This window comes from Astatotilapia calliptera, chromosome 5, assembly GCF_964374335.1.
Source record: "Astatotilapia calliptera chromosome 5, fAstCal68.1, whole genome shotgun sequence".
Lineage (NCBI taxonomy): Eukaryota > Metazoa > Chordata > Actinopteri > Cichliformes > Cichlidae > Astatotilapia > Astatotilapia calliptera.
Window position 1 is genome coordinate 16,191,611 of NC_137426.1, and position 20,451 is coordinate 16,212,061.

The window sequence follows — 20,451 nt, forward strand, 5'->3', positions numbered from 1 at the left end:
ATGTCTTTCTTGTTGTGGGAATATGGAAATGCTATGGATGTGGTCACACCTTTTTATGGTGGGAAAGGCTTGAAGGCAAGATTGTGATTTTTATTCTCTCTCTCGCTCTCGCTCTCTCGCTCTCTCTCTCTCTTTTGCTCTCAAAAAAATTAGAAAAGCAAATGATTTGCAGACTTTGAGGTAAAGTTATGTATGCACAGTTGGTGTTATTGTAATGACTTGTAAAAAAATTATTACCTTTTCTTCCTTATCATTGTTGCTGACTAATAAATTAAAGCTCTATATTTTATAATAACACACGTTCTCTTCTGTTTGCCAGTGTTGATATAGTACGATATGCTTCCTGCCATGCAGGCACTTCTTTCTTCGTAACAGCCTTATAACCATAAGTAAATACAGATGTGGTTGACACTGTTCTAAAAATATCTGGGAAAAAAACCATGCTGCTTACACATCAATCATAGTAGCACCAGAAAACGTCTGCATTGGCTTTCCCACCTACTCTGTTACTTTTCAAATGAGTGAAAGTTTTTACTTTAATAGCAGACCTGATTCTGCTGTAAAGATCTATTGGAGTGGAAATGGTAGTATGAAGAGCTAACCACGCAGTACAAATACTCAATGAAGTTGTAAAATTTGCAGATAAGTAGACCGACAGCAACATACTGAAAACACTTCTGAAGACAGCCTAGTAATAGGCCTGAATGTTTGAGAGCTCAAACTATGATATTATATCAGGGACAGCACAGTCTGTTGGGATTTACATCTTTACTTTTCTAAATTCTTGAATCATCTGGATATGAATACATTAATTTTGTGTCACTTTACCTAAAATATTTCCACAATCTAAACAAGAGAGATAAAAGAACCAAGCTTGAAGCATGTTTGTGTTGTATCGTGTATCTTGTCGATCGTGTCGAGTTGGGCGTTCGTCTTGTAATCGGAAGGTTGCCGGTTCGAGCCCCGGCTCAGACAGTCTCGGTCGTTGTGTACTTGGGCAAGACACTTCACCCGTTGCCTACTGGTGGTGGTCAGAGGGCCCGTTGGCGCCAGTGTCCGGCAGCCTCGCCTCTGTCAGTGCGCCCCAGGGTGGCTATGGCTGCATTGTAGCTTGCCATCACCAGTGTGTGAATGTGTGTGTGGATGATTGTGTATAGTGTAAAGCGCTTTGGGGTCCTTAGGACCAAGAAAAGCGCTATACAAATACAGACCATTTACCATCTTCCAACTAATCAAGATCATGTGTCTTTTGTTCCATTTGCAATCTGACTCCATATGCATGAATACAATGTCAGTCTCTTACTGCCCAAACTAAACAAAAGCTGTATGGATAGCTTAAACACAGTGCCGGTAGCTATTTTCCTGAGAGAGGGAAAAGGCCCAGAAAAAAAAGTTAATAAAGCCTAATTGACCATGTTAACATGTGCACTGGGTTAGTGCTCTGGGACTGACTGATAGATATTTCCATTAACACAATAGTTAACAGGTGTACCTAATAACGTTGTGGTCAATGTATATCAATAATATTAATCATATTAATAAATAGGACTCTATTTAAGCACAGTAGTTGATCAGGTATCTTATTCTTTTTTTTAAATCTTGTGCACTCCTTAGTCAATTAATATAAAAGTTTGGTAACTAGTATTTGTGGGTGGCAAATAAACCCAACGGAGCAAAAAGTATAAGATTTACTCTGAAATGCTACAAACCCAAAGTGTAAAGTGGCTTAGAATGTAAAGAAGTGACTAACAAATTTCACTTACCGGTATACTAAAGTAGAGCTCCTGAGCAAATTCTCTCATTGTGCTGATTGGCTACAGTGTATTCAGTCACAGTGACTTTATCATTTTGAGCTCCTCAAAAGAGCAAAGTAAGATTGCTTTATTGAATTTTTAAGGAAAATGTATTTCATCCGTAACACATCAGTGCACATGCTGTACATGCAAGCATGCATAGACAACTGAACGTGAGTAGATTAGGATCCTTAACCAGCTTCAGATTGAGGTCAATGAGATCTGTCGGGTGAAACCCTAAAGCCCTTTAAGCACTTCAGAACTCACCCTTCAGTCTGTAGTATGTAATAAGAAATGTTAGTATTTCATATTTGGACCTGGAACTGAGCGTCTGGTTGTGTATTTCGTTGGCTAATTGATTAAATACAATTGTTTATTTGTTTGTCTGTTTAAAAACAAATTACAAAACCTTTATCTATCTTTAGTCCCTTAAAAGCACTAAGCACACAACATGCAAACATGCACTCATTATCTTTCCAGATTTAATAATTTAACTTACTGCTAATGTGGAATTGATTTCGTTTGGTTAACCAAAATTGCACTTATATAAAACACCTAGCATCACAAATATTTAGCCTCACATGGTCCTGTTTGAAGGCACCTAAAAACAACACAGAGAGATAAGCACTTGAGCCGCTGTTCATCTTCTGCTGAGCACAGCAAAATCCCCATAAAGGTTAGATAGGTTAGATCCTACACTGATGTATGCCCGAGTCTTCCCCTGCACCTTTCGCTCTGCCCTAAAAGCACTCCTGTCCTTGTGCTCTATTGGTCACCACTGATCAGGTGGGTAGAGGATGCCCAAAATCCTTTCCTAAGTCAGGAAAATGCTCAAACATTCTCCAGTGTTTGCAGCACGCAGTTGACTCATCAGCTGCACAGTTGAAGGCTCCGGTCACATTGTTGACGAGCAGCTAGGACCTGCCTCCATTTTTCTTGACACTTGGCCTTGAGCAAAGGGGGCCCACGCCGGGTAAAGTAGGATGGGAGCTGGAGCCAGCGCTGAGGAAAAACGCTCCAGGGAGCTGGAGAAGAAACTGAAGGAGGATGCCGACAAGGATGCAAGAACTGTCAAGCTGCTGCTGCTAGGTAAAGACAGGAGAGCTGGTAGAACCAAATGGCTAAGACGCATTAGTAGAAAACAACAATATCTGCTTATACATATCTAAGGGCCCATGGTGATGATAATTAGAGCACTTTTAATTCTAATTAAAGTTTTGTCTGTAGCATGTTCTGTTCGCAAACTTGAGTTTGTAAAGAAAAAACATACAAAACTCCCTTTTTTCTTGATGCAATTTTTTTTCATATACTTGATGTCAAATAATCATACAAATAAAGTAGAAGTACTGCTATGGATAGATCTTATTTACCCCAAAACCCTTAAAAACTTACCAAATTGCCTAATTTTAAAACAGCCTAGGTGTTGATAAGAAGTTACATGTCTGTGTCATGTAAAGGCCTAATCACCTGTGTCCCTAAATTGCTGAGACACCTTGATAATCACTCAAGCCGATCCTCTGTTAATCCTGAAACAACAGGTCCTTCAGCACAAAGGGCTTAACCGTGAAGGACAAGGATACTGTACCACAAAACCCAAACACAGCCTGTGGCTGTAGCCCTCAAATATATTTTAAATACACTTTAGGCAATGTGTCAATAAATCAATGAGAAATGTGCGTTTAAAAAGTCATTTCTGTGAAGATTTACAGTTTTAAATTGATCAGCAGCTTAACCAGTAATTTCATACACCACACTGTGTTTTGCTGTATAAAGAAATACTGATTTTTTCAGGAAAGTCATTCAGTATTACAGTCAGGTATATTTATCTGACAAATGGTCATGGATATTGCGTCATTTATAGCTTTTTTGAGTCCTCTAGTAATGTAGGTCAGGGATAAGAAAAGATTAGACCTGAAGTAAGAAGTCCCTTTATCTGATGAAAAATTGCAACGTCTTCTGTAATTAACTCAAAAATACAAAATTAGCACCAAAAATAAGGTCAAAATTACCCACTTATCTTTCCCTAGATCCTTAAACATGATGAAAGCATTTTTATAAATATGTCATTCAAACAATTCAATTCTTGCTCTTCTTCCATACAGGTGCTGGAGAATCAGGCAAAAGCACTATTGTCAAACAGATGAAGTAAGCTGACTTTGCATCTGAGCATTGCTGACCTTCTTTTAGAGTTGACTATGAGTTGCATTTTTTTAATGCTACATTTTTTCTCACCAGAATTATCCACAAAGATGGTTACTCGCTTGAAGAATGCTTGGAGTTCATTACCATCATCTACAGCAACACCCTGCAGTCCATCATGGCCATTGTGAAGGCCATGAACACGCTCAATATCAACTACGGGCACTCTGATCAGCAGGTAACCACTGCTGACACTCATTTCCACATACATATGAAGCTAAACAGCTTTCGTGGTCCTTATAGCTCACTAAACACACACATGCCTCCATGCAGGATGATGCCAGGAAACTCATGCATCTTGCAGACACCATTGAGGAAGGCACTATGCCTAAAGAAATGGCAGATATCATTCTGCGTCTGTGGAAAGATTCTGGCATACAGGCATGCTTTGACAGAGCTTCAGAGTACCAACTCAACGACTCTGCTGGATAGTAAGATATCACATTTACTCAGGTTTAACACTGCTACATTATTTTAATCTCTTGTATCAGGATGTGTCATTGACTTATTCTCTTCTCCTTCCCCCGGCAGCTATCTGAATGACTTGGAGCGACTGGTCCAACCAGGCTACGTGCCCACTGAGCAGGATGTGCTGCGATCAAGAGTGAAGACCACTGGTATCATCGAAACTCAGTTTTCTTTCAAAGATCTCAATTTCAGGTGAGCCAGAGCAATGTTTATCAAGAGAATAAGACAAACAAATCAGCCGCTGGGCTTCCTGTGTGCACGGTGGCAAACAAGGCAACATGCTCCTGTTCTCATGCAGAATGTTTGATGTGGGAGGTCAGAGGTCAGAGAGGAAGAAGTGGATCCATTGTTTCGAAGGCGTGACCTGTATCATCTTCATTGCTGCTCTGAGCGCCTATGACATGGTCCTGGTGGAGGATGATGAAGTGGTATGACAAGTTAAACTAGATACTTGATATTCTTTTATTAGGGTCCATGTTTTTGGAAAGTCTCTTCACTGGGATTTTTTTTCTCCCAGAATCGCATGCACGAGAGTCTGCACTTATTTAACAGTATCTGCAACCACCGCTACTTCGCCACCACCTCCATCGTACTCTTCCTCAACAAGAAAGATGTGTTCGTTGAGAAGATCAAGAAAGCACATCTCAGCATGTGTTTCCCTGAATATGATGGTGAGATAATCATTTCAAATACATATTTAAGATAGTGGCAAGCTAAGTAAAAGCAAAACTTTATAATTACACTGTCTCACCCAGGCCCCAATACCTATGAGGATGCTGGTAACTATATCAAGATGCAGTTCTTGGACCTGAACCTGCGCAGGGACATCAAAGAAATCTACTCTCACATGACCTGCGCTACCGACACAGAGAACGTCAAGTTTGTGTTCGATGCCGTAACCGACATCATCATCAAAGAAAACCTGAAGGATTGCGGTCTCTTCTAAAAAAACACGCAGAAAACCAGATGAAGGTGAGCAAAGTAGAAAAATGATTTTAAAGATAATCAGGATGAACTGTTGTCATCGGTCACTATGGTTCACTCCTGTTTTGTTTTTTGTTTTTTACAGGGTGCTGGTAGAGCCCTATCACATTTCACAGATCTTTTTCTCAATTCAAACTGAGGCCTGAAGATGAAAACTGTCCCTGCAAGCGGCCATCCTCAAATCAGCGAATGCAAAAAAGAAAAATCTATTTTTTGTGTTCAAAATTAAGTTCTAGCTTTGACAAAGAACTTTTTTTCAGATAGCTCCAAATTCAGAAACTTCCGTGCAGGTTTCAGATGAGTTGAATTTCAGTTCATCTAAATTTTCCTCTCAAGTCTCTTGAACTGGTCTTTGGGGGGTGGCATGCAGTGTGTAGTTAAAACATCAGGAGCTTCTGTCAGCAAACAGTGATTTTTTTTTCTCATGTAATGTGAAAACATTTCCGGCTAATGCATTGTCTGTGTGTTACGGTAAGTGATCAGTGTACGGCTAAAAGGGCAAAGAAGATGACCTAACCACCTGCATATGCACTTCAGCCTCTGTTAGATATTTTAACAGAACCTTTCACTAGAAATGGCTTTTATGTACAAACACACTACAGCAGTTTGTAACATAACTCGAGCATGTCACAAATCGAACCTGTGACATGCTCGAGTCACATGAAAGTGTTAGGAAATCTAACTCTTTACAATAGTTGAAAATGGCCAGTGTATATAATTAAGCAGATTTCTGTTGGACAGTTAATTAAGTATGGCGACAGCATGTTGATATGTAACAATGTCGAGGGATAGATTTGTCAAAGATTTGTTTAAGTTAATTAAAACTCTGGGCCTTTGAGCCAACAATTCTGTACAGAAACCACTAATTGTATTCCTTGATCAAACTTATTAAAGCTTCTGTAGAAAACTCAGTACTTCTCAGTCTTTCACAAATTAAAAGCAACTCTGCAGTGTTGTGTTTAGAATTTTACATTTATTATTTTCACTGAATATTTCTTACTTAAATCATTGAAACGTGTCATTTTTACAAGTGACCGCCTTTAGTTTTTCATAAATGTTCAAAGAACAGCTCTGCGTTGAAGATTCTTTGCCTCCCTGTTTTTTAAATACAGTAACTATTCAGCAGTTACATTTTTTTATATGTAGATTTTCAGAAGCTCAAAATAGAATAATTGACAACTCCATGTCCAACTGAAGCTTGTTGCTTTGTCAAATTAAGAGAACTGAACTTGAGTCCAGGGGTTGAACTTGCATTTCATATATTTTCAGTGGAAATCTCAAAATTAGGACCAAAGGGATCACAAAGTAAGTCAAGAAGGTCATCATTAGGCCGAAAATACAAAATAAATGTCTCAAAAAGGAAAAATGTTACAAGTGAAAAATCTACTATCTTCATCGGCAGAAAAAAGCTCTAAAATGTATTAGAAAACAATTAAAAGTCAAAAAATTTCAGCCATCTGCTCCAGAACTCAAAAACAGATAGACAAGATTAGACGTTGCCTGAAAACATCTTACAGAGCCTGCACAGACGAAAGGTCGTAATTTGAAGCTCACCGCATGATGAGTCAAACACGGTGGAGGCAATACTCTGGTACGTGCATGTCTGCCAGTGGAATCGGGATCAGACAGTGCTTCACAGTGCAAATAAGTACTGACCCAAAGCATACTGCAGAAGCAAGACAAGAATTTCCCAATGCAAAGAAATGAAATATTCTTGAACGGCCAGGTCAGTCACCCGATCTCAACCAAATGCGGTATTTTTCTCAGTTACTGAAGGTAGAAAGTCCAGCAAATAAGCTGCAACTGAAGAAGAACTCCATGGGCTCTAGCCATTGCCTGGAAAAAAATGTTACTTAAAATTCATCCTTGTTTAAGCAATAAAAATTGCTTTTGTTCCAAAGTAGTTAATGCTATACGTTGTAAAACCCATTAAATTAAAGCTGAAGGTTCTGCACTTCAATCACATTAAGATTGTACGACTTAAAACCCACTGTGATGGTTTATCCTCCTGAGAACCAGCCTGTTCATTTATGTCCTCTGTGGACATTTGTTTTTGGTCTATATCTTTTGACCCTACTAAGTCTGATGTACTCAAAAGAGGACATCTGGGGCTTTCCATTGATATCTCATGTGTTTGGGTGGCCTTTTTTAGCTCCAAAGAGGAAGGAAATCCCCCAAAAGGTTCAATGGGAAGATTCCTTTTTCCTCGATTCTCAAGTGTTTAGAGAGGCAAAAAGAAAAAAAGCGTCATCATCTTAGGCCTGTAAGATGACATTGATGGTCTCTTCTGCTCTAAAGGGGCAACTAATCAGGAGAAAGTTATCCTACAGAACGGGAGAAGGGAGCTAAAAGAGCTTGTTTCAGAAAGGAGGAACTGAGGGCCTGAACCAAAGCCATTTGATCAATATTATTTCAAACTGTGAAAAATTCAAAGTAACTATTAGAGTTCATTAATAAAAATAAGGAGCTGGAAATGAGACTAATGGATCCCCTTTAATGTATTAGAGCCACAAACAGACTTTTCATTTTGATTAAACAAATTATGTGCTGAGCTTCAGTGTACTTGAGAATGTAATTTTTTCTCCTTGGACAGAGCAAAGGAAACTGTTTCCCTCTGCAAACGTAGGATAATTGCTCTAATAAACAGTACAGTGGCCTCTTTTAGCAAAGTTATGAATGTTCTCTCAAGCTAATAAAAGGCATATTTCCAAACTCTCTGAATAAACATGTAAAAGCTCTACAATTGATAGCTCTGAGCAACAAGTTTGTGACATAGCTGTGATTAGCATTCTGTGCTTTCCAGACTATCAGCTGGTATCAATCATTTCATTTAACTCCTCGGAAGAGGAGTTGAAACGTGTACATTACCTGCAACTAAAACTTTGAAGCGATCGGGGTAATTGCCTTTAGAGAACTTAAATATCACTGATATAATGCAGCACATTATCAAAGAAGATGAATAGCCATCTCCTACAAATAAAACATTTATATTGTAATGTCATTGTGTAATGCAGTCACTACAGTCAATATACAGTCAGGACGTTTGGCAAAAGTGGAAAAAAAACCCCAAAACTAAATCTGTACACGAATAAAACATCACAGCTAATTAAAAACAAAACAAAAAAAAAACAACATTCTCTGTTTATATTTGTGGAAGAAAATCAGTTTTCACAGTACAACTGTACTTCAGTGTAGCCACTCATTTGCAAGAAAATCAGCACCATCTCGAGATATTGTAGGCAACGTTTCAAAAAGTTTTATTTCTTATGAAAGCATTCATTGATTATGTGTTTATTTTAAACCCTGAGTTCTCACCACGTGGTAATCATCCTGATAACAGAAATTAAATTGCAGGAAAGTCTGTATACTGACCGTGTCTGAGAGAAAACTGATGAAAAATCAATTTGCACTTCTTGAAAATTAACTATCATTGGGAGAAAAAAAAAAACAATACATTTTATGGCTTGTTTTTTTACATCTAAAAAAAAAAAAAGAGCTTCATGTCATAATCAGTGTAAAACTGTACATACATATGGAATGACTCTTTTTGCAAAACATTACAGTGGCCTTTTTTCAGCCAAGTTATTCACAACATTATCATATACATTGCACAGCATCCAGAGAAACGAAGACAAATTGAAGGCACTTTAAAGAGTCGTCATTAATCTCCCGCTCATACAGTTGTGGCACTGCTCTGTTCTTTGTAAGACATTGAGTAGCTAGAAGCCTGAGAGATCAATGTTTAGCTCAATACTAATCAGAAATTAATTAACAGCTAACAAGCAGGAGGCAGTTTACCTTTATGTTGTCTGTAACTCCCTGGATACTGAGGTTTGATGTGATGTGCAAAACACAACTAAGACAGAAGACAGTTTAAAATCCTTGCAATATGGCTAGTGCGGTTTAAGAAAAAAAAAAAATTCATAGTGGCAATAGTTTAGACTCTTTTGCAAACCAGCCTCAGGTGTACAAAAAGAACGACATTCCTATGACCACGATCTAACGCAGCCTCTGGATTTGACAGTTCGTACCTGTTACTATCATCTGTTAATATACAGCCCTTATGTAGAAGCACTGATCTAGTGCGAATCACCTGCAAGGAGGCACCATATCCTCATGTTTAGAGAGACTTTTGTTAAGTTGAGTGTTTTTATAGGCTATGCATTTTCATGTGGCTAGATGGCACTGTTCCCATTAACACAGCATTATGATTCCCAGCTCAGCTGAAAATTCAAATGTGCATACACAAACATAATCACACACATTCATACCTGAACAGACTTTTTTTTTTGTTCCATAAGAACACAACAGTTATTCACCACTTTCTCAATGATTTGCCTGCCAAAATGCAACAAAGGATGAATCCTCATCTTCTCACAGAAAAAGTTTGGCAACATTTTCATCCAGCAAAACAGAAACAAAAAGCTCAAACTTAATTTAATCAAATTGCTTTCTCAGGATTACTTTAGTGTGAGTTTCCCGAGCAGCACAACAGACAGGAAGAGGATTTTAACCAACAAGTGGTCAGTTCATCTGTGCAATAAAGGCCTGCCCCTGCCAATTTCATTACATCCATCCCATCACTCAAAAAACTCCCACCATGTGATCTATTTGCCTCATGTAGATGCTCTTTAATGGGAGAGTGTACCGTCGCTCCTCTGGGATCCTGTTACACTGCAGAGAGTTTTAAAAAGAAAACAATTACTGTTGAAATATTTGTAATGTGAGAACAGTGGCCTAGATTCGACAGGAACATGGCCTTACATTGCTGATGTTTCTTGGAGCAGGCTGGTTGACTGGCTCTCTTTCTGTCAGTGCTCCCTCCTCACATGGAAAGTCATCATTCCATTGTTTCTCCCTGAAGCGTTTGTCTATAGGCACAACATGACCCTCGGTTGTGAAGATGTACTTGTTATCGGATTTGTGAAGTGGGTTGTCTTCATCAAACAGCTGCAATGCATAGGAGAGGTTTTTATTTACACAGTATGAAGACAGGCAGGACATCAGTACTAACACCTGGCTCATACCTCATGGAAACCTCAATGGTTTGGTCCCCACAGTTAATATGTCCATTCAATACTTACCCGTTTAAACAGCATAACAAAGATGATGCTGTAACTGGGCGTGGTCATTTTGGGCAACAACAGCTGCCTGCAAGTCCTTATCTCAGCTAATTTTCTAAGCCAGTGCACTGTGAGTACACTGGCTTAGAAAATCAATCTTTTAGCCACGTAGGACAGTAAATTACTTCATGTGGTCATGGTATGTGAAAGCAAGACAGTTTGACAAAGAGGATTTGAAATGCTGAGACAAACTGATCATTAAGTGGAATATGAGGCCTGGGCAGGCAGGCAGCACACCTTAGAATCAGGAGAACATACACACACAGCTTCAGGGGGCCACAAGCTACAGGTGATTTAGACTTCGTTACATTTTGAAGAGTCTATGACGTAAACTACACAAGTAGCTGACGCTGTTGCCAGCATTCACGATTGTGTGTGTGTTACACATTAATGACCTTGTGGTTGTGTCCTGGAGTTTTATATGCACTGCAAGCCACAATAGAGACAAGTAAAATCCGGCAACTTTTTCCCTTCTGCGTCCTTACTCTTTGTTGTGGTCAGTGGGTTTTTGTTTCTTTGTGTGTGTCATTTCGGGTGCAAACATACTTTCCCCTTAAGTTTTTCCACTTATTTGTACATTCCCAATAAGTTCAGCAATGTCCCTCCAGGAATTTGCAGGCATCTTTAAATATTTATATATTGAGGCGATTGTTATTATTCTCTCAATGATAAATTCAACTGTGGTAAAATAGTAGTTGAAACTCTGTGAACACAATACTTGCACAATGTGTCAACATGACATGTAAGTTACATTTCCATGTACATGCACATTAGGTCATGTAACAGGGTTTAAGAGGGATTTGCGGCTATGATGTACCTATGGTGTGGATTCAGTGCAGAAATCTAAAGCAACTGGTATGGTACTCCCACTGCCAGTCCCAAGCCGGGAAAAATGGGAGGGCTGCATCAGGAAGGGCATCCGGTATTAAACCTGTGCCAAATCAAACATGCGGATCCACCCTGTGTAGCGCCCTCTGGGGAAATAAGGGAGCAACCAAAAGTACCATCTCTTGCAATAACTTGAATAAAGATCTATCTCGACTATATACTGCGCTCATATATAATTTTATAGCCATATAAGACATAGCTTTCTATCTGAATGGTCAAGCTGCAACTTACCAGATAAAGATATTTGCATGTCTCGCTGAGGAAAAAGCTCTCCATGCGATCCTCTTTGGATTTATCCACGACATGATGGAGAGTGGCATACCCACATCTGCAAAGAACACAATTCCGCTCAGCCAAAAGCAAACACAGAAGAGCTTTAACAAGCTCAAAAAGAGTAAACAGTGTATTTTTCTATTATTATTTCTTGGACAAAAGCATCTACAACTTTAAACTTAATCTCACCTGACTTTGGCATTTTTCTCAAGGCTCTGTAGAATATCCATTCCAACATGCAGATAGAAAGGATTTTTGGTTGCCTGCAGAAGTTAAAAAAGAAGACTTGTGTGAGATGTAACAGTCACTGACAGCAGCACCAAACGCTGTGGAACAAAGACCATGACTGTTACCTGGTACAGCAGGTAAGTAGACTCTACTAGTTCTGGTCTTAAAGGGTAGAAAAGCACATCGGGAGCCTGCAGCTGCCAGTTGTATCTTTCTGGCAGAGCTCCAAAGCGCTTCCAGATGGCATAGTAGAAGGCATGCAGGCAAATGGCATCATCTACATCGCCATTCAGTACCTATGAGGCAGAAGTAGAGCTTTAATTTAGATTAACAAAACAATGTCTTTTAGACACACAAAACAAAGATTCTAGACTTCTAGAGAAATTTCTCGAGAAATCTAGAGAAGAAGATGAGAAGAAGACTGAATTTCCCTAACATGTGTTATATGTAGTTATTTGTGAGTCTTTACTAGGATAACATGACAATGCAGTTTAAAAATAATCTTGTTTTAATAGCATAATAAGTATTACTGACTCAGAGAGGATTAGTTGCCAGGCAGGTTGCAAAGTGCCCTCTGGTGGACAAATCATGCAACATCAACCCTCATAACATGGTTAAAGACCATTTTTTAAAACATTTTTAATTTTCATTTAAGAACTGTTTTACACGGCAATACAAATAGATCAGGAAACAGACAATATAGGCCGATACCTCGGTCACGTTCTACTCACAGCTGCCACTATAATCCTCACCTGAAGGCCAGGAAAGAAAGCCTGAAGTGAGTCAATCCAGGTGTTCATTATCTCACCACTGAACATGTTCACATTAACATAGAGAGGTGGGTCACCTTCTCCTTCATTGCACGACTCTCTCCTGGGGAAAAAAACCACAGAAATAATATGTAATACTAGTCCCTATGCCTCTAAATGAAATCACAGTGAAATTGTGATTTTATACGCTGCAAAGAGATTTTAATCATAAAGACAAAAACACAACTTCAGATCCTTAACAGGTGTTTATCGGTGTTTACTGATGAGGAATAAAGGGCTGATGTGTATCTCTGTTAAGTCTCATGACAGCTTTAAGTTTCTGAATCTAGTTTTCCTTCCTTCCTGAAGTTTCCTTTAGTAAGAAACTAAAACCAAAAACCATCAGCAGTTTTATTTCCTCTTTGCTTGTTTAATCCGACAGTGACTGATTTACATAGCTGGGATTCATTTCACATTTCATTTGCAACCCAGTGAAGCTGTGCAATGCTGCTGTGTCACATTTCTTTAGTGCTGAACTCACCCTCGTCTCATGTGATTCTGGATGCTTTCATAAGCAGCTGTAAACATACGGTAGTCCTCTTTTTCTCCAAAGAGGATGTACGACTTAAGCAAGTACTCATAGAAGGAGTCCATACCAGCTCCAAGACCACTCTGCTTGCCAACCCACTGCCCTGTTTGAATATTAACTACATTGCCTAAAAAGAGAGAAATTTAAGTTTATATTCACATTGTGTGGCCATATAATTTCAGCAAATAAACAGAAAAAAAAAGAAAAAACAAAAAGAAAGTTTCCAGGGGAAGTCTTTACGCTGTACTAAACAACATACATACCCAAAAGACCGGTTTCGTTGCTCCTCAGGTTCCACAGGGCTCTGACAGCTCGTCTAGCTACCCACTCAAATGTCGAATCCCCAATTAAGCGGCTCAAAATTCCAAACTCCACCAGCAAGGACCCGGCTCCTGCAGTGCAGGTCTCATTCACACTGTCAGGAGGAACTCCGTTCTTCAGGTTCACCTGTGATAAAGATACAAACAAATCAAATCTAGTGCATTTACAGTGACCAATGACAATTTCTGCTCACATGATAACTAAGGTGTGTGCTGCAAAGTGAGACCGAAAGAATATATACCTCTAATTTGTGGTCACAACAGTCTCACTCACCCTGGGGTAGGGAATGCCTGTGCTGGTGTTCTCAAAGGCTGGCAGCAAACGCACAGCCAAGTCATGAGCCAAATGTAGCAGCTCATTATCGTAACCTTCAAAGCCCACATTGCCAAAAGGATGTTTTGGGTCAGTCAGCAGAATGTGTGCTGAAATAAGGCTTCCCAAGATCCTTCAGTTTAAAAAAAAAAGAAAGAAAGAAAGAAAGAAAGAAAGAAATATAACACCAGAGTTCTACACATAACCAGATATTTAAAAGCTTATCGAAAGCAATTATCATGATAAATGTTACACGAGTCATCATATCAAATGTTTTGCTTTAAAAATGCGTACACTGACATATTTTGATTCCTACAGACTCTGAAAATAGTGACATATGTACCTGATGTTTGCCTCAAAAACTTGCACAGTTGAGTCCTTGTCAAAAGATACAGTATCTATAACCAGTTTGACGGCTCTTTGAAACTCTGACACGTTGCCGAGCACCTGGTGAGAAAAACCACATACTGTATAACCACAGTAAATCAACAATCAGCTGTCAGTTTTAAGACTGACACGGTAACACTTGCACCTGGCTTCATGCAGGGGAACTTAAAAGCTTGGCAGAAAACCCACAACTTACAGAGGAAGTGCTAACAACGTTGTTCTGAATGTAGTGCAGAGCAGAGAAACTCGTATATTTACTTTGAATTATGCTACTGATTGGAAAAAATACAACGACATCGCCTTGGATTAAACCAGAAGCTCCCAGTGTGAGAGACTGGAGAAATTGGCTAAAGACTGTATTTGTTATTGAAAGAAAAAGAAAAAAATCACTGCAAGACTAAATAATTGTTTTGCATTGATGATAGAATGGTCTTTAAATTATATAAATGGGAAGTGACAGCAGTTTTAATAAAAAAATAAAAAATAAAAAAAAAGATTTCATTGATGTTTAAAACAAAGAAATGCCAAAACTGGAATTGGAGGCTGATTTAAGGAAAGTATTTAGGTAAAGATATGTGAACATCTTCACTTTATTCATGTTCGATCTGGTATTATGTCTAAAATATAAAACTAAGCCAAAAAAAAAAAAAAAAGGAAACTGAAAACCCACAACTCACAGAGGAAGTACCAGTCACCATTGCTTTAATGCAGTGCAAGCAGGGCAGTAAATAAACAACCTACCAACAGAGTGTCCAAGGTGTCAATGAGAGTAAGGGAATAGTTGCCCAAGACATCATTTATGTTGATATTTGATCTGAAATAAAAGAAGTGAAACAGACTGTGGTTTCACACACAAGTGGGAGACATACATTATACTGATCTCAAAACATAAAGCGTACTTTAAATTCAACAACAAAGTGATATTCACAGTTTTATCACTGCATATGAGAACAAGTCTTCCCATTAAGTAGAGCTGGGCGATATAAGATTTTTTCATATCACGACATGTTTTTTTTTTTTCATTTCAGGCAATGACGATATCTATCACGATATAAGCCAAATAACTATATTTGTAAGATTTAAATGTGCCGTTGCTCACAAGTAAAATGTGAAATAATCAGCAGCTTGTTTTTATTTAAATATTTATTTCCCATAATAAGTTCAACAGGGTAGATGTACTTAAGGAACATGAGACTATTTCAGATAAATAAAGGCAAATATTGCAAACTACACAAAAGGCAGCCGCTAAAGCGTTTAAGTTTCAAAATAGAACAAACGAAACAGACTAAATTGTCAATTCCACTTAGAAACAAAATATTAATTCTAAAAATAAATCTTAGTTTGTTTTACAGAAGAACAGACAAAATTGACTAACTTTTGTCAATATCAAATAAACTGAGAACTAAAAGGAAATTCTCAATCTCTCCTTGTTGTATAGCTTAGCTTTTCAAACAGTTTTAACAGTTACTTTAGTCTGACAAAAGCCGAATGACGAATTAGCGCTTCCAGTCAGAGACTGAGGCTACATCCACACGTACACGGGTATTTTTGAAAACGGAGAATTTCCGTTTTCGTTTTAAAAAATAATCCTGTCCACACATAAAGGGAGAAATGAAGGAAAACGCCACTATGAACATGCCAAAGCAGCAGGTGGCGCTAGATTCCTAACCGTGCAGAAATGTTGGCCAATCAGAAGTCTAGAAGCCTCGGTGGGAAAAAGTAAACAAAGCTGGGGCATAGAAGCAGAACCCAGTCATATGTGTGGAGGGACAGTAACTGTGTGTATATGTAAGCATTTAAACACTGCAGAGAGTAGAATTAACAGTAACAGTATTGTAGAAATTCATTTCACCGAAACAATAACGTGGCGCACAGTGTGACGTCAAAAAATGCGCACACCTTTGACGCTGCGTTTTCTCCGTTTTTCTAGTCCACACGTAAATGCAAAAACGGAGTTTTCAAAAATATCCACCCTGGCCGGAGTTTTTAAAAATCTTCGTTTTCAGTGACCAAAAACGCCGTTTACGTGTGGACGAAAGGTGCAAATGCATAGAACAAATGCATCTGCGTTTTCAAAAATACCCGGGTACGTGTGGACGTAGCGCATGCAACAGTTTATTGTATTTCCAGACTTGCTTTCGGCACAATTTACAGTGCGCGCTATTCTGTTTTTTGTCAGACTTGAAATAGCCGAAATACCTTCACACTACAGAACTTCTATGGCTCTTCCGTTCGACAATCTCTCCGGCGTTGGAACCATCATCTGTTTTCTCTTCGGTCACGCTCGGTTGATTTTTCTAGTCGGCACACTCATTTCCTCCATTACCCGGGCGGTATGGTGGCTGGCTGCTTCCCAAACAAATACACATGTGCGGCTTGGCACTTGTGCTGTACGTAACAAGTCACGTGACGTGACGCTGCGGCTGTGATTGGTTAGGCTCTGCGCTACTTAATTTGGATTGGCTGTTCTTTTTTTTTTCTTTTTTTAAAGAGGACAAGAGCGGCGAGGTCTATCGCAATAGTTTAATTTTTCTATCGAGAAAAAGTTATATCGCGATACATATCGTTATCGTTCTATCGCCCAGCTCTACCATTAAGTAGGGATTTTTCTTCTGATTTGACAACATAAACAGTGTAGGACTGATAAGAGGGTATTAAAACATGAATACTTATTTATCAGTGCAGCTCACAACAGGGCAACTCAAAATTATTAATTATAAAATAATTTGCAGATAATCATTGATCATTTTGGTGTCATGAAAAGGAACTAGCCATTAAAAATGATAAAATCCCTTCTTGTCTTAGAAAACACTTGAGAAAGTCCCCCCCACACACACACACACAAAATTTCTCTTAATGTTAGTGATATATCTCAAAACGTTTTCTGATACAGCTGACTGATTGAGGAAACCTATTCTGCCTTGAACCATAAAGCTCTTGAACGCATCACAGAAGAGGAAAGGAGTCAGAGATGCTGCCTTATCAGCATAATTTTCTGCATCAGATAGTCTTGATATTGGCTATATCAGTGCTATGCACAGACACATTTACACTTTTTGTCCAGTTTTCTGACAGTTTTCTTTACAGTGGTAATAATTCTTGCATTGTGAATGCATCCTGTAATGTTTTTGTATGGGGATCACCCTTTGCACTACCTACACTTTAGCATACCTCACACATCATACTAGTTGCATATCTTACAACAGGGACAGCTCTCATTAGTGAGGTACCATCTATTCGCTTTTGTAGTTTTGCACAACCTTTGGTTACTCCGTTATAATATTCCTCTAGTTTCCCTATTCAAATCTGTATTTGGTGGCTTTTGTGTTTAATGCTCTGTCATTCACAAGCTACAAATGTCAAAATTTCCTTTGAGAACAATGAAGTATCTAGTTGTGGTTCTGCGTGTAGTTCCAGCTGAAGGGAAAACCTGTTACAGTTTGAAAAGCATTGTTTCTTTTAAAGGGACTGAAGGGAAAGCTGATGGATAGCACTGCTGACTCAGCAGTGGCAGATATGATCACAACTGCATCAGTAAGTAAGTTTTTAATTAAACAAAGTTTAAATGATTTGGAAAACTATAGCAGGCTTTGGAGCTTTTTGCTCAGTATCAGACTCAGTTTTGGAGAAACAAGACTGTAGACTAAATCTCTCCAGGATCTAGAGGCTTTGTCAGAAAACAAACAAGTATATGTCACCCAACCTTGGAAATAACACTTACTGATTAATTCAAGACAAACATGAGGGTAAAATAGTTGTTTCACTCTGTTTTTCTTAAACTATACATTTGCTTGAGATCATTTGATTTCATAATTTTGTATATGTTATGAAGAAAAACAGGCTATACTTCACAGAAACCCACAGGATCCCTGTTAAGACTCTTTAAGCTTGGAAAGTACAGGACTGTTCAGTGAGAGTCATCTGACCTAGGCTGGCATTGCCACAAAATAATAAGAATTATGTAAATGCTTTCTATTTAGAGAAAACATGGTTTGAACTCTCCTCCGGTTCCCACTTGTAAACCCTGACCCGTTCTTGAGTGATTCTTGAGCAGCGACATTTTATTACAAGCCAGTTTGATTACAACTGCATGCAAACTGCAATGTGCAGAAGACAGTTAAGATAACTGAGCGCCTGGAAGCGTGAACTGCATTTCACAGTAGCAGGTCCAGTCAGTTCAGGTAATCGGGGTAACAGTGAATGACTCACGGGTTTTGCACGTCTGGACCCCTCCCTTCACAGTCAATTGGATTCAGCTCGTCCTCGGGAAAGGCATATTTCATATAATTGTCATATCCGAAGTAGAACATTTCTTTGGCCATGTCTTTCATTTTGGCCTTTAGTGTGTCCGGGAAAGAGCTGTATCTCCGCACGTACTCGTCCTTGTTGCCATCGAAGAAGCTCAGGTAGGACCTCTTTGGGGACTCCTCTCCCGCCGACGCACAGGTGGTCTCCGTCTCTTCATATCTGGGGCCGTGTATTCGTTCAGACCACGAGTTATCTCGCGGCTCGGTCTCCTTTTCCTCCCTGAACAGCAAGTCCAGTTTGTGCAAATTGAAACCGAGATGGAAGTTGAACCCCCAGCTAGGTCCCAGTCCGAAAGCTAGCCACAGCATGCAGCTGAGAGACAGTCTCAATACGACAAGACCAACAAGTATTGACCTCCATTGCATCTTTGCCCCGCGTCGGTCTTGAAACGCATAGTTTAAGTCCACATACCTCAGAGGGATGACCAACTGTCAGCCCCGCTGTTTGTCCGGCTGAACTACAGGCGAGAAGGGGTTGTGGAAGTGAGTCCGCCTCGCATTTCCTGTCAACAAACCAGCTCCTCCCACATCCTGATAGGCGATTGGTGTCGTGTCAGCGGGTTCTACTAGTGATTGGTCGTAGAGATGTCAATCTCGACGGTGCGTTTCGTGGCATTCCAGATTTGTACGCCAATAAGAAAGAGCCACAAGAGTGAAACATTTAGTTTTCAAACCGAGAAATTATTTACATTTCGAAAGATGTAAAGTTGGAAAGGTCAGTTAAATGTAAATATATTGAAAAAAAGGGGGGAAAATGAACATTTTGTTCTATATCTTTAAATGCTTTCAAAGATCCCCAGAATTAATACGCTCTTTTTATTGGTTAAGAAGCCATCAATTAGAACATTATCGTAATTAAATGGTAAAAAATAATAATAATAAAGCTGTTTTGACTTATCCGCTGAATACGAGCTGCAGAGCAACTCAACCACAACAATAATACTGAGTAATTACTATATGCATACAAGCACATGGCTTTGACCGTATGTAGGAGCTTGTACCTGATTTTACTGTATTACTACACTAAGTGAGTATGCTGACCTGTAAACCCTACCAAGGGTCACCTAATATAGATCTGATCACAGGTATAATAGGCTAGGTAATTGATAACAGCTATGTAGAGCTTTTTGGTATGTAGTCATGGCAAAAAAAGAAAAGTATATCCTGAGGTTTTACATATTAGAATATAATAATAACAATAATGAAAAACTGCTCCTTAGCAGTTCTTTAAACTGGGTCAATACAACCGCAGATGAATTTCAAAACATGCAATATTACATCATGTCATTATTTTTTTCACAAAAACTAAACCAAAATGCAGAAGCAGTGTGTGAATAAGTAAATAAATACACCCTTACTGCTTCCATAGGAATTAAGAGGGAAAGTTTCAACAAGGTGTTCATAATCAAATGCACTTGTTTAACTGATCATTAGAAAGTGTGAGCACCTCTATTAAAGCAAAGGTTTTGGCAAGTACATTGATTGATTTGGCAGACTAACAAATATAAAGAAATTAATCAACAATAATGTTAAAGAAGTAACTGTTGCTGAAGATCATTTCCAAATAATCTCACGCAAATTCACCCAACAGTCAAACGATATAACGCCAAGAGAAACTGCAAAAGACACCTCAGACTCTGCAGTACTCAGTTATGATGTCAAATATAAAAGTTCATGACAGTACAATTTTTTTTTTAAAAGACGGAACAAATAAAGTTTGTTTATAAGGGTTCCCATGACCTAGGTTTGCAACATTACAGCTGAACAAAACACAAGATTTCTGGAACAATGTCCTTTAGATAGATAAGACCAACATGGAATTGTTGGCCC

General features: G+C 38.8%; 2 protein-coding genes across 2 annotated transcripts; one reads left to right on the forward strand and one right to left on the reverse strand.

Annotated features, from left to right (window-relative positions):
* Window positions 1-2,356: 2,356 nt before the first annotated feature.
* On the forward strand, window positions 2,357-6,355 carry gnat1 (guanine nucleotide binding protein (G protein), alpha transducing activity polypeptide 1). The gene is made up of 9 exons (XM_026167517.2): window positions 2,357-2,882; window positions 3,896-3,938; window positions 4,029-4,170; window positions 4,266-4,423; window positions 4,524-4,652; window positions 4,759-4,888; window positions 4,978-5,131; window positions 5,216-5,432; window positions 5,530-6,355. Exons 1-8 carry the CDS (start codon window positions 2,777-2,779, stop codon window positions 5,404-5,406), a joined length of 1,053 nt encoding a protein of 350 aa, XP_026023302.1. The 5' UTR covers window positions 2,357-2,776; the 3' UTR covers window positions 5,407-5,432; window positions 5,530-6,355.
* A 2,322-nt stretch (window positions 6,356-8,677) lies between these two features.
* On the reverse strand, window positions 8,678-19,132 carry edem1 (ER degradation enhancer, mannosidase alpha-like 1). Its single transcript, XM_026167516.2, has 12 exons — window positions 18,524-19,132; window positions 15,056-15,128; window positions 14,271-14,374; window positions 13,889-14,060; window positions 13,558-13,741; window positions 13,247-13,421; window positions 12,709-12,829; window positions 12,082-12,252; window positions 11,918-11,991; window positions 11,687-11,783; window positions 10,209-10,394; window positions 8,678-10,118 (listed from the first exon to the last, which is right to left on the reverse strand). The coding sequence occupies exons 1-12, from the start codon at window positions 18,985-18,987 to the stop codon at window positions 10,029-10,031; spliced, it is 1,911 nt and encodes a 636-aa protein (XP_026023301.1). The 5' UTR covers window positions 18,988-19,132; the 3' UTR covers window positions 8,678-10,028.
* Between the last annotated feature and the right edge of the window lie 1,319 nt (window positions 19,133-20,451).

Excerpts from the sequence above, each read along its gene's own strand:
- gnat1 (XM_026167517.2), top strand. The coding sequence starts at position 2,777 with ATGGGAGCTGGAGCCAGCGCTGAGGAAAAACGCTCCAGGGAGCTGGAG. Across the intron at positions 3,939-4,028 it reads ACTATTGTCAAACAGATGAA|AATTATCCACAAAGATGGTT; the intron begins GTAAGCTGACTT and ends TTTTCTCACCAG. Across the intron at positions 4,889-4,977 it reads TGGTGGAGGATGATGAAGTG|AATCGCATGCACGAGAGTCT; the intron begins GTATGACAAGTT and ends TTTTTCTCCCAG.
- edem1 (XM_026167516.2), bottom strand. The coding sequence starts at position 18,987 with ATGCAATGGAGGTCAATACTTGTTGGTCTTGTCGTATTGAGACTGTCT. Across the intron at positions 14,061-14,270 it reads GTTTTTGAGGCAAACATCAG|GATCTTGGGAAGCCTTATTT; the intron begins GTACATATGTCA and ends TTTAAACTGAAG. Across the intron at positions 11,992-12,081 it reads CTACTTACCTGCTGTACCAG|GCAACCAAAAATCCTTTCTA; the intron begins GTAACAGTCATG and ends TAACTTCTGCAG.